General features: G+C 40.9%; 1 protein-coding gene across 2 annotated transcripts; it reads right to left on the reverse strand.

The window, feature by feature from the left end:
- Nucleotides 1-3,048: 3,048 nt before the first annotated feature.
- LOC113011963 (placenta-specific gene 8 protein-like) lies at nucleotides 3,049-12,652 on the reverse strand. Of its 2 annotated transcripts, none has more exons than XM_080299817.1 (4): nucleotides 12,526-12,652; nucleotides 10,243-10,349; nucleotides 9,970-10,124; nucleotides 3,049-4,959 (listed from the first exon to the last, which is right to left on the reverse strand). In XM_080299817.1, exons 2-4 carry the CDS (start codon nucleotides 10,340-10,342, stop codon nucleotides 4,801-4,803), a joined length of 414 nt encoding a protein of 137 aa, XP_080155943.1. In that variant the 5' UTR covers nucleotides 10,343-10,349; nucleotides 12,526-12,652; the 3' UTR covers nucleotides 3,049-4,800. The 2 variants fall into 2 exon arrangements, with proteins under 2 accessions (XP_080155943.1, XP_026007654.1); XM_026151869.2 differs by lacking the exon at nucleotides 12,526-12,652 and adding an exon at nucleotides 10,445-10,868.
- Between the last annotated feature and the right edge of the window lie 932 nt (nucleotides 12,653-13,584).

The raw sequence follows: 13,584 nt of genomic DNA on the forward strand, positions 1-13,584 counted from the left end.
ACTGTGAGCGACCATCTTTGAACAGAGGCGGGGGTTTACGACACCAACTGTCTGCCATCTATAATCCAGTTTTGAGTTCCCTCCCCAGACGCCTTAACGCCCACTCACATCCTGTGACCCACACCTGTTTTCACACTTTGGCTCATGTGATTAGGTAGAGGATCATCAGTGGGTCCTTTTGTCCCTCTTTGGGGGGTTACTCCCACGGGGTTTAAATCTGGGACTCTCTGCCATTTGACCTTAAAACAGAAAAAGCTTCTCAGATGAGAGGTGAAACGTCTTCAAGCAACTTAAAGAAGTCCAGACACTTTTCTTTGCAATCTCCTTAGACCACTTTCATTCATGTTAATCCATGTATTCCGTGTGCACGCCCGTCTTCTCACAAATGACCTCCTAACAGGTTTGGGCAGCACTACATATCTCATACCATGGAAAAGATAGGATGATATTCCTGGATTAGGAAAGCTGATAAAATTTTACTTTCACATCCAAAAGTAGAACCAAATATGCATCAGCTTGAGAATGCTGAGCAAGCCAGAACGGATTTTTGAGATGAGATATCCAGACAAAGACATCCAGTAATGTGTTTTGGATATTTCAATATCATAAAAACCCAGAAGCCTAAAATACTGGAAGGATTGAGCAGGATTAAAAGCAGGATGTGGCCTGTGGATATAGTCAGCTGTCACGTGTCCCTAAGTAGAGACACAAAATGTCTCAAGGGAGAAAAGGAGCAAGGCATCTGTCTGAATATACGTAGAATCATGCAGAGGGTGCGATGGGACGAACAACATCTGGCATCCGCAGCACGCTGCAGCACATCCAGCAGATGGAGACAGAAATGCTTTCATGGGTGGTTTTGCAGACAGAGAAGCAGCTGGAGGCTTAGCATACAGGCTCAGAGTGCTGGACTTGGGGTGAAGCCCTCCGTGCATGGTCAGGAGCTTCCTGGTCCTGATGTCAGTGGCTTTTATCTCCTAGGTAATTAAGGTGCTATGGTTACTACATGGCTATGAAAAAATGTCTCCTCCACATAAAATAACACTAAAGTATTATTGTTTTGCTCATCTAAATTCCATTTCATTTGTTGCATGGTGAACTTAACACACTAGACTTTTGCAGTTATCCAAGCTTTGTTAAGATCATAAACTCAGGAATGCTAACACTTAAACTTGAAGTCATTTAGCTCAGCAAGACAAGTGAAGCATCAAAATCTTTGAAGTACTGTGTTTGAGCCACTGAGTTTGTGCATGTTTGTTCTTTTCATTTTTTTTCTTTAGACACTTTTACATTTTTTTTGTTTATTTATTTGTTTATTTGTTTATTTTCTCACTGATAAATAGGCATAAAAAGCAATCCTTGAATGCAAGGATTTCTCTTGCTAGAAGGTCTAATAAGAATCCAGGTGTCGGACCTGCATCTGCAACTGATGTCAAAGTAACATCACAGATTTTGATCCAACTTTCATTTTGGAATCGTTATTCAGTTATAACAAGACATTGAGCAGAGACCACAAGCTGAAGGGCATCCATATACTTTTAAAGAATGCAATAAGAATCAAGCAAATACAAAGCAAAGCAAAAATACATAAAAAACAACAATAACTGCAAATGTGTGCACATAAATAGCCATCATCAGTTTACCAGCATGCCTCCATAGGCTGTATAGGTGTATATAACAGAAACCCAGTGTCTGCTGAACCCCATGTTGATGATTTATGGCTGTCATGTGCTGATCTTTAATCCTTTTCTTAGAAGTGTCATGCTTGAAGCAGAATTAGAAATCCATCTAAATGGCCCTTGCTTTTTTCAAATAGCATGAATGATGGTAGTGACGTCTCTGTTAATGATTCATATTGGGACATGTTGACAAAAGTGATGGTATTCTTCCTCATTTGGCTCCCTCTTGCTATCTGGCACCATGTACAAGGCCTGCAGAAAGAAGTGGTACATGCAGTTATTGCATACCGTTCCCTGTGCAGACACGAGCTAGGGGCAAGGATCAAGGGAGTTAAATATACAGAAGAAACAAATGTTATCAAATAGTTCATGTTCAAAGCTATAACAGCTCTATAACACAGCTGATTGCTTGGCTGTGGTCATTAAACATAGTCCAAGTCAATCTAAACAAAAACGCCTGGAACAAAAGTAGAGTGCAGAGTGGAGTACGACCCTCTGAAACAACCACGAGCTTTCTCAGACGGAATCTGAGAAAGTAAAAACAGACTGAACACGTCGAAGCTGATCCCAAATCAGATAAACCGTGAAAGCAGCTGTGACTTTTGTGATGGTTTGCTAAGTATTGACGCAGTTACGGTGCCATTTATTTATTTAAAAAAAGCCTCAGTAATAATAAATGTCATATGAACTTGCGCCTCAATACTGTATCACTGGCATGTCAACACCCTGACAACTGTGGTCATCCATGGGATGAGTCCAGAAGGATCCAGGGCAGGTAAACGCAGATACTCCCAAACTTTTCCTGCTATCTTACAGGTAATGCATGAAAGGCATTACCTAAGGCACCAAAAAACAAAGCAGTCGGTACACATCAATGAGATTTTAGCTGTTAGATATGTGCAAATGCCTCCTTTTGATCTTTTACACCTTTTAAAAGTAAACACAGTTATTGTTTACCTCACTCAGTTGCACTCAGTTTATGTCCTGATCCTGTATTTATACTGAACCGTAAAACAGCTGCAGATGCCAGAGGCTCACAGGTTGGTTATAGAGGTCATGACAGAGGCCGGGGGATGTAATGACCATCTGGCCATATTTGGTGGATGCTTCACATGATGGCAAAGGTGCCCTCAAAACCTCAATGCTATGTGTTCACACATGGCAGTGGCAACGTGAGTAAATCAGAGAAATACACTAATTCATACCCTCCTCATCATCATAAATAGTTAGAACTTAACGTTAACATCTAACAAATCGCCCAGTAACCCATTTAGGGTAAAGGTTAGGTTGGAATGTTCCTCTTAAATGGAACTGGTGTACCTAAATAGAAACATGTGGTGTGAATGAGACACGGCAGGTCCAGGGATCATAGGTTTGAGCCATTTTATTCAATATTTGTCACACCACAACACACACCAGCCCCTGAGTCCCCGTGTTTTTAACCATGCGGGCGTGATTAAGGATGTTGACAAAACATTAAGACAGAAAAACTTTAAGGTCAAAATGCATGAACGAGAGTTGCTAAATCAGCAGCTTCTCAAATTATGCTGATTTAGCATGTGGGTAAAATCCAACTCAAAGTTGATGCTTACGCGTAAAATGCTGATAAAAATTACATGTTTAAACCTTTAAAGGGATATAGAGTAGAACAAAGGAGTACTGCGGAGCAGTGGCATGTGGCTCCGTGCCCATATTTTGAATACTGCAAGTGTTCTTCATCAAATTCACTGACAAGTTGTTGACTTGGGCATTTCCTTGGATTCACATCACACTATTGTTTTAAAATCAGCTTTACAACATTTAGCATTTATTACGAGTCACTGAAACAATCCAACACTAAATATTTAGCAGCGACACAGAGATCAGCTAAATAGATATGCACAGGAAATGGAATATTAGCGGTGAAACAGAATATTTACAGTGAATAATCAAAGAGTTTACAGAAGCAAAATGGAAATATTTGACATTCTTCAATTCTTCCCCAACAGCCCACTCACTAAACCAAACTGAACTGGATAAGAAGACACAAATATGGATGACTGGTTTCATCTCAAAATCTTAATTTGATATGTACATTCAGTATAAACAGCATTGCCATATAATCATTATTAACCAAAAACAGATGCATTTTTGCTCATAAATAACGTTCTGTGTAGTTTGTGTTTCCTTCATTCTTCTAGAAGGTGAGCACTTAATATGAAGATGGTGTCAAAAATAGCATTAAATTAGGACTGTAGATAAAAGCTCTCTTCTCTTTGCATGAAACCCATAATAACAGTTTATAAAGACATTTTCTCAAGTGATAAAATTCATGTCATTGTACATAACATTGCGACGTAACATTGCAGCATGGTGTTCATTTTGTAAATTATGGCCCGATTTAGAGTAGAATAAATAATAAAGTGAAGCATGCATTAGCGTGTGGCTACCTTGTGATTCACAAGTGTCTGTCACTTAAAAAGGTTTAAAGAAACAAAGAAGCACATTGTGAACTTCTCACCTCGAATGAAACCAAATGGTGACGTTATGATAACAATGTCCAGTGTTTACATATCCATATATGTATTTATAGTGCTTACACCATCAGTATGTTGTAGTGTCTTGCATGTATAGAACAATAACAAGTTTCACTTCACTAAAAATGCTACATTAATACAGCAATGTGCATAAATAGTACTCGCTATGTGCACAGAAGTACTGCCAGCTGAACCCTGAAATCCCTGAAACCCCCAAATCTACCTTATCATTAGGAAAGAGAAGAACACTTTCTTACATACACTTATCATCATAAGAGAAGCTATATCTTCCAAGGTTACTGAAAAGAAATTGTTTGTAGAGTTGAGCTCTATTAGTTTCCACCAGTGAAAGAATATAATCTCACAATCAAAGTAGTTACTTAAAGGAACACAAAGCCCCGGCTCTGATATTGAAATGCCTTTTTATCACAGCTCTTTCACTTCATCTTGGGACAAACTGAACTTTCCTCTCCGCAGGACGCATTGTGTCCCTGCTGAATTCTCTGAGGTAACCGGGAGTGGCTCCAGAGCAGAGGAAATGTGATTAAATCAACTCCTGTACTCTGGAGGACACACTGTGGGGAGAAAGTCAGTTTTAGATGTGTCTAGACCAAGTGCGCCCCCTGCAGGGATGTTAGATGGGTGTATCTGGCTGAAGAAGAAGAGGCGTGGGATGCTGCTCTTCTTTTCAGCTCTCTGGAGATCTGGAGCCAAGATAGCGGATAGCAGCAGCAACCATACAGACAGTCGCTCCACACACTCCCCTGTGAGACACACGAAGAGAAGCCTGAACGCAAGTGGGAGGCTCAAACAAAAGGTGAACATTTGCATTTAGGTGTGAAAGAAACGCCATGCAGCAGATTGGTACTGCAGTAAACCAGCACGATTACTTAAAGTTAGACTACAAATAGAGTCAAATATTTACATTATAGTTTTGCAACATTTCTTTTTGACAAAGAAGGCCAGATTTCAAAAATGCATGTACTGTGGATAAAAGCAGGCAGTATCTTTGTCAGTGCATGAGTACTAAGTGTTCTTGTGTTTCAGTGAGAATCCTTTCTCTGAGGACATCGGCTTTCTTGCAGCCAAGTCTTTGCTCATAGCAACAGAGAAAGGACTTGTCAGTAATGTCAGGATGAAAATGCTGGTGGGTGAGATTTGATAAATCAATAAAGTCTGAGAAACAGCAAAACAGCCGATGTTCATTCCATGCACAGCTACGGCATGTGATTTTTCCCTTCATGATACTGAGTCAGCAGAGCAACTTTGAGGCCAGTTTTTGTCGGTTTTCTTTCCCTACTATCACTCCTCACTCTAGAACAGCAGGTCTAGCCTTGTGTAAGTTAAACTTCTAACTTCATTTTGGCTTGATTATGATGTAATATGACCTTTACCAACAGACAGACTGTATTAGGCCTAATTGGAAGTTTTGTGTGGGTCTGGGAAGTTTTGGCAAATGAAGTCCTGTTCTTCTGTTTTGATTAACAGATACATTAGTCTGTGCACTGCACCTCTGTGGTTTATGGATACAGCTAAACAAGTTTTTGCTTTGTAGATCATCAAGTGATCTATTAGTTGCATGTGCTCATAGATTAGGGCCAGAATTCTTGAAGTCCAATGCAAACCTTTTGTACAGAACTGACAAAAGGAGGAAAGTACACTGTACTCCTACAGAAAAACTCCAAAAGAGCATTTGTCTTCCCTTCAACTCTTTGTTTCTAGCCAGCAAAGCAGACTAAACCTTTTTAACACTAAGAAATATGGTTGGTTAGAAGACTTGCCAGCTCATGCTCATGCCAGCCATAAACTGTTACCGACATCTGATAAACACAAATTACAAACACTTTCAGGGTACACATCAGACAGATTTTTCGCTATAAACTACGTCAGTGTCATGCTAATGATAAAAGACAAGTGAAAGAAAAACTGGAGAATTCAACAGCTCGGCCACGTTTGATGTGTTTCCGCAGTTGAAAGACTTTTGCGGGTATTTTGACAAGTCCCTGGCAATACATCAGATAAAAATTAAGATATTTCACTTTCAAGCCCAAAAAATAATGAGAACAAGTTGTACCAAATTCCATGCGAGTCCATTTATTAGACAGTTCATCTAAAATGTGAATCTCATAGTAGCACTACAAGAAATCCTGCTGGCCTTGGCAATCACCAGTGTCTACTCCAGTGATTCTCTGGGAACCATGAATGTCTATGAACAGTGAAACTGGGGGTAACTGAAGAAACATAGCGGGATAAATATATTTAATTTTTACAGAAAGATGGCTCTGAACGTCAGCGTATGTAAGGAAGTTTTATTTTCATGGTATGTACCGTTAAGGCCTTATCTCTTTTCTCTTATGAGAGAATAGTTGCCTTGTTTCACAAACAGCCTACATGCTGGGACTTGTTTTCATAAGAATTTTTGGCACCCTCCTAGCTCATGCTCTGCGGTATTGACAGCCACTGACAGCCCACTCCACCTCCATTAAAGCCAACATTACCAACCACCTCCTTCTCTCCGATGGCAGCGCTCCAGCATCTGCCTTGCTGGCCTTCAACCACTCCCACCATATCTCTCCTTTTCTTCACTGTCCCAGAAAGGACAGGCTGGCCTTATCCCACATCAAACTGAACATTTGTTGTTTGCATGGGAAACAGCTGTTTCATATTAGCTGAGCACTGATCAGTGACGGCGACCTGATGTCTATCAGGAGTCTGTGTTCACACATCCAGGTGGATGAGTGCACAGTGTGGACAAACACAGCAGTGAGGCAGTAGGTGGGTGCCGGAGCAATTCAGTACTTAGTTGTTTATTCATTTGTTTATTCATGGCAGTTATGCACGCTTATTTATTTAATAATTAACAAATATCTAATGTTACCGCACAGACTAACAATGATGTTTGCGTTGCTCAAGTAATAACTGGTGTCATTACGATAGCACGTAGTGACGTTGGATCTATTTCTCCTGTGTGCTGTTATTGTGATTCATCACTTATATACCTCAATCTCCTCAGCTACAGTCAGAATTATGCAAAGGCCCAGCAGCTCTGGGTAATTGAGCTGGGGACACAATGCGCTGCATTGGGAAGCAATCAGTCACATTCTGTTTATCATGACATCAACTACGGCTGCAGGGATAGATTCTTTCATTTGAATGAAAGACTTTATAATCGCTAACAGTTAGAGTAAAGTTTAACTTGTCTTCCAGACTGAACATGGAAGAGCCCTGTGGTAAACGGCTCTATCATTTATTCACTGAGGAAACTGTGACAAAAGCTTTAATCACATCAGTGTCCAACACTGAATTTAAACAGAATATGCCTACATCCTGTTAAATACGGCCAACAGAAGAAGTGAGGGAAACACTGAAACCCGCTTATACAACAATACAGACCCACATATGTTTTGCAGAACAGCTAAGTTTTATTAATACATCTGTGAAGGTTCTCAGTCATCCAGGTCATCGTAGTCAAAGGAGATTGCAAAGAAAAGCGTCTGGACTTCTTTAAGTAGCTTGAAGACGTTTCACCTCTCATCCGAGAAGCTTCTTCAGTTCTAAGGTTAAATGGTGGAGAGTCCCAGATATAAACCTAGTGGGAGTTTCCCCCCACAGAGGGACAAAAGGACCCCCTGATGATCCTCTAATCGCCTGAGCCAAGGTGTGAAACTGGGTGTGGGTCCCAATCAGCCAGAGTTTCGGGTGTGTTCATTGTGAAACCTGGCCCCACCTTATCATGCGAATTCTTGAGGTCAGATGGCCCAGGATGTGAGTGGGTGTTAAGGCGTCTGGGAAGGGATCTCAAAACTGGATTATAGATGGCAGAGAGTTGGTGTCGTAAACCCCCGCCTCTGTTCAAAGATGGTCGCTCACAGTGGACATAGATGGCTTCTTTCACTCCTCTTTCAAACCATCTGTCCTCTCTGTGTGAAGTGAAAAGCAGCTCCCCAGGTTCAGATAGGAGTTTCGAATATTATCACCAGTGAAGCACATGGGAAAATATATTTTGGAAGACATGGTGTCAGTCTTTTTAGGGGAATTTAAAAAACTTGTAGTGTCCAGGACAACGAGACATGTAGCCTTTCTATGTGATTGTTAGCCTTATTAGCATTAGCAAAATGTTACTTTTCATTAACTAACCATTTGTGTTTACTAAGCAGCAACCTCTGGAGCTCTGGACTCACTAAAATGTGAGTATCGAGTATTTTATCTGTATCTTAGCAGTAAATAGTTACTGTCTCTTTGAAACCAAAGCTTGCTAGCACTGAGTTATAACTTTAGCTTAGTATTTCATCTTGTCAGTCAAAGACAGTCATTTCTACCTCAAAAAAAGAAAGAAAAAACATTTGCCACCACTCCATTGTCCATTAAAAATTGATTTGGATAGGATTTAAGCCCAAACACTGGAAGAAATAAGAACTTGAATCAAATAATTACAAAACTGCTACAAAGACCCACCTTGGAACTTTACAGTCTAAGGCACAATTTCTCCAGCGCCTTAGGCTATAAAGTTCCAAATTTGAGACTGACTGGAAGACATGAACTAAAATATCTATTTGTGCATATTTCTTTAGGTTGTATTATGTAAGTGTTATGTGAGTGTTACTGGAGGTTTACTTATTTCAAATATACATATACTGAGATTTTTTTTGTCATTAATGTTTAATTTTATTATTAATTCTATTATTAATGTTTTGGTGAGGCTCAGAGAAGCTAGCTGCCCCTACCAACATAGCAAAATTGGTATGGGCCGGATCTGGCCCACACAATGTGCTTACACATGGCCCACATACCGCAAAGAATGACGGCCCTTTGGCGGCCCAGACCTGGTTTGCCAGAGGTGGCCCACACATGGGCCAGCACAAGGCCAGTTGCAGACACACTGGTGGTCCTGTGCTGGCCCATGTGTGGATTACCTCTGGCAAACCTGATCTGGGCCACCAAAGGGCCATCATTCATTGCAGTATGTGGGCCATGTGTAAGTTGTGTGCAGCCACGGGCCAGTTGCAGACATACTGCTAGCCCTGTGCTGGCCCAGAACAATTTCAGTTCTGGCCCCAGATGTCAGCCTAATGTTTACCTTAATCAAGCCATCTAATAACAATATGTGCCGGAACATAATAATGCAAAAGTAACACAATGAAACTCTATTCAGACAGAGTAGAGTGGACTGACTCTTACGCAGAGCTTTTCTACTCTCCTGGATTACTTTCTAACTAGATTTATACACATTCACACTCTTGACATGCAGACTGGAGGAGCCAGGGATCGAACCATTAACCTTCCAATCAGTAGGCAACCTGCTCTACCGCCTGAGCTACAGCCACCAACTAGCAAAGATGAGTAAACCGTCACTAGGTTTTTGATAAAGTGTACACTCACAAACCTGTCGAACCTGCATTTGAAACGTTGGCTACCGTAGCAGTACAGTATTGCAACATGGCATTTGGGTCTTCTAACTAAAATAGGAAAATAGGAACATAAATAGTGCCATCATTGCCAGACCTGCCCCACATCTGGTTGACATAACATCCTGCCATAACACTGATCAGTCAGAAGTGCCAGCTTGATGCCAGATCTGGGTCAGACCTGCTTGCTATGTGGGTAGTGCGATTAGAGATGCTTAGACCTCACAGGTTTTATTTTAAAATCTCATGTGAATCTCATGTGATTTGAGTGTGGTATATCTTAGAATTTCATCAGGAAACAATTTTATGGGTTTGTTTTTGTTTTTTTCTAAAAAAAAAAAAGGCAACAGTTATGCTGTTTTCTAGTACCTTTATGCCATATCGCTGCCTGACAGACGCCCTCATGGCAAGAGAGGCTGGTGGTACACAGCCTATACAGTCCAGCAGAGGTAGGCAGGGGCAAGCTCCCACTGCACTGGTCACTTTACAGGTAAAGACTGGGAGGCAGCACAGGGCAAAACAGCCTGCATAGATTACATAAATACACTATATTAAATCACTGACAGGTAATAAGAGTTCAATCCAACTATCAGTCAATCACTGGGGATCAGCAAAGACAATGTAATAATTTAATATACTTACAGTCGCCCATGTCTTTGTAGCACTCACACAGACCAGTGCTCCATTGCCCTTCCTCTTGAACCGTGCTCTGTGGCTGAACCTGTACCACCTGTCGCAACATTATTGAACTATTCAAAAGAAAAGTGGATTAACATTAGAAGATAAAAGATAAGAAGAGAACTATATTATAATTGCAAATAAATTCCTTGACGATGCTCATTACATGATGAAGTTTAGTCCATCTATCCATTTTCTGTTGCTTATTCAAGTTTGGGTCAGAGCAGAGATACCCTGATATTTCCTCTCCCAAGATCATCTGTGGGGACACTGAAGAAGCATTCCCATGCCAACCAAGAGATTTAATCTTGCCAGCGTCGTGGAGAGATACTATCCTGAATCTGCCCTCTATCCTTCTCCTGGTAGCACATGGTAGGAAACACCTCACCTAGGAGGCATCAAGGAGTCACCCTGATCAGATGCACTAATTACCTCAATTGGCTCCTTTCAGTGTGAAGGAGTACTGGCTCTACTCTAAGCCCCTCCCATATGACCAAGCTACAAAGGGTGGTTGGACTACATTGCTCCTTCTGAACATGAGGTTCAATTCATCTCCCTTTGTCCCGGACCACTGCAGAAGGTGTGTAAGTGGGATTGAAGACATCATTCTTTCTACCACCAAATTATACTCTCTAATTTGAGGTTAGCTGTCCTTGCCCACTCTATGCAGTGTGAGGAGGAAGTCACTACCCCTTCCTCTTTCATCTGATGATTAGCTAGAAATACCTTGAAGTTGACCAAGTCTTTGCTTTAGCTACTGCCAGGGTTATATTGTCAACTGCCTCCAGAGTCCCACGCTTCACAGGACTCCTTCTTCATCTTAGCTGCTACCTTCACCTTTGTGGTCTATCTGGTTTGGGGTTTTACTGCCACTCAGACATCAACTATCTTGGAGCCACAGCTCCATAAATCAGCTTTGGCAACAGAGGTGCACGATATGAGGGACTCATTGTGGACCCTTGGAATGCTCTCAAAGCTTTACCAAAGCTGGGATTTGAAGATCCTGTGGAGCAGGTTTTTCCCAGACATCCTTAAGAGCCTTTACTGTACATAGAGTAAACCAGGTTTCTCCAGCATCTCCCACTGCCGCCTGATCCAACTCAACACCAGGTGGCAATCAGCTGATGCCTCTGTTTCTCTCTTTACCAAAATGTCTAATACATACATGGTCGCAGGTTTAATGATAAGATTACAAAATCAATCCTCAAACTGTGTCTTAGGGCATCCTGGTGCCAAGTGCACATATGGACAGTCTTATGCTCAAATACAGTGTTTGTAATTGACACACTGTGGTTAGCACAGAAGTGGAACAAGAAAACACCATGTGAATTCAGATCACTCAGGTCTTCCCTCCTAATCACACCGTCATTGTCCATGTGAGCACTGAAGCAGTCCAGCTGAACAATAGTGTCCCCATCATGCGTACCTTCAAACATATTGCCCAGGGACTCCAAGAAGGTTGAGTACAAACATGATATGGCACATGAGCACAAATGACAGTCAGGACCTGTTCCAGGATCCAGGTCCAAGGCACACAGAAGCAATTCTCTAATCCAGTGGGGGTGAAAAACCCAATCTGCAGGTACCAAACTGGACAAATACAAGTCTACCTACTCCTGCTCACCACCTCTTCTACCAGAAGTCATATTTCATACTCCTAAAGCCAGATCTAACCAGAAACCAGGCTCAGGGTCACCAGGATTTCCACCCCGACCCCTGCCTGATCCACAAAGTATAAAACTCCCTGAGTCGGGAGGTCACCACAGAAATGAGACATTCCCTCATTCAAAAATGAAATTATATTATCAATAGCTTAGGAATTAGGAAAATAAACACCTGTGAACATTTTTGCAGTTATTGTAGCAATGAGTTATTTTTTACTTTGTTTATTTATGCCCCAGCATAAACCACGCAGATTAACTTCTCTACACAGCAGCAAAAAAACCCCCAAACAAACAAAAAAACAGGTACAGATGTACAAACTAGCAAACTTTTTGTTTGTGACCTCAGGAGCAAGCTGTCCCTCACTCATTAAAGTATTAAACACTGCTGTCTTCTAACATAAGCTGTTATTTAGCTTTATCTCTTCAGCCACATTTCAGTCCCCGAGGAGATAAAATATTCCACTAGAACTCTGCTCAGGAGCAGACCGGGTTACAGGCAGCCTTCCGTCTGAGGAATAATTCACATCGCTGTTCCAGAGAGTGTGGAAATGTTCAACCAGACATGATAGAATAGATGACTCACCTTATCCAAACCGTTGTAAGCCAAGTTTTGTGCTCTACTCTTTTTCACTTTTTCTTTCTTTTACTCTTCCCTATTTTACTTACATATCTGAATGCTGCTCATAAGTCACCACCTGACTTTAATGTTTTGGTGTAAATATGGGTGAAACGAGACAAACAGGCCTTTTTGCTGACCTGCAGTGTGCTGAGTCCAGTGAGAGGTTGGCTAAAGTGTAAAAAGTAGTTTAGACACGAAAATTTGTAGGAAGCTGTGTAAAATAAAACTATTGCATAACTCAACACCTCTAATTTAGAAAATTAGTAGTTTGGAATTTCACCATCCGAACAGGGTTTCCAGTGATTCTTCTTGGTAAACCATTTCACCACAAACAATGTCTCCACTATGATATCTGATTTCTCATTTCTTGTTGAAGTGTGCAAAACATTTAACAGGAAAGGCCCATTCACTAACGCTTACCCTTATCACACAGAACCTGTTCTTCTCTTGCATCAGGGCTAAAGCTGAGACGAATGATCATAAAAGAGATTAAAAGAGGTGACATTCCTCGTAGGCAGTAAACAGGTGGGTATGAAAAATATAAGAAAATGGAGATTATTGACAGCACAACTGACAAGAAATAGCTAGAAAAGAAGAGAGGGGGATGGTGAGAAGGACGTTAATATTTTCATAGAAGATAGAAAGCACTAAAAATAACTCAGTCTCATATTGTGTTTTATACTGTGGTGATCTGTTGTAATACTGTACTTAATATTTCACAGGCCCACAGAGTAATGTTCTCATTTCACAACCAAAACGCAATAGTTGTGAAATAAAGCAAAGCTAAACTTTGTCATTTTGGGAAACACCTATTTTCTTAGTTTAAACTTAGAAAGCAAAATTCCAGTAAAATCCCCAATTTCATGGTGTTTATATCAAATTCTGACTCTACCATCTAAATGTCACAGCAAAAACTGTCCAATGTAGTTCAACAAATGCAACAAAATTTTTAGCATGAACAGAAAAGGGAAGGAGAGGCACAACAGGGTTTTACAGCCATCTGTAAACCATGGTTGTCATGGT

This window comes from Astatotilapia calliptera, chromosome 3 (genome assembly GCF_964374335.1).
Source record: "Astatotilapia calliptera chromosome 3, fAstCal68.1, whole genome shotgun sequence".
NCBI lineage: Eukaryota > Metazoa > Chordata > Actinopteri > Cichliformes > Cichlidae > Astatotilapia > Astatotilapia calliptera.

Coding starts and splice junctions, on each gene's coding strand:
- LOC113011963 (XM_080299817.1), bottom strand. CDS start 10,342: ATGTTGCGACAGGTGGTACAGGTTCAGCCACAGAGCACGGTTCAAGAG. Junction 10,125..10,242: donor CTACAAAGACATGGGCGACT/GTAAGTATATTA, acceptor TAATCTATGCAG/GCTGTTTTGCCCTGTGCTGC. Junction 4,960..9,969: donor GGCAGCGATATGGCATAAAG/GTACTAGAAAAC, acceptor TGTGTCTCACAG/GGGAGTGTGTGGAGCGACTG.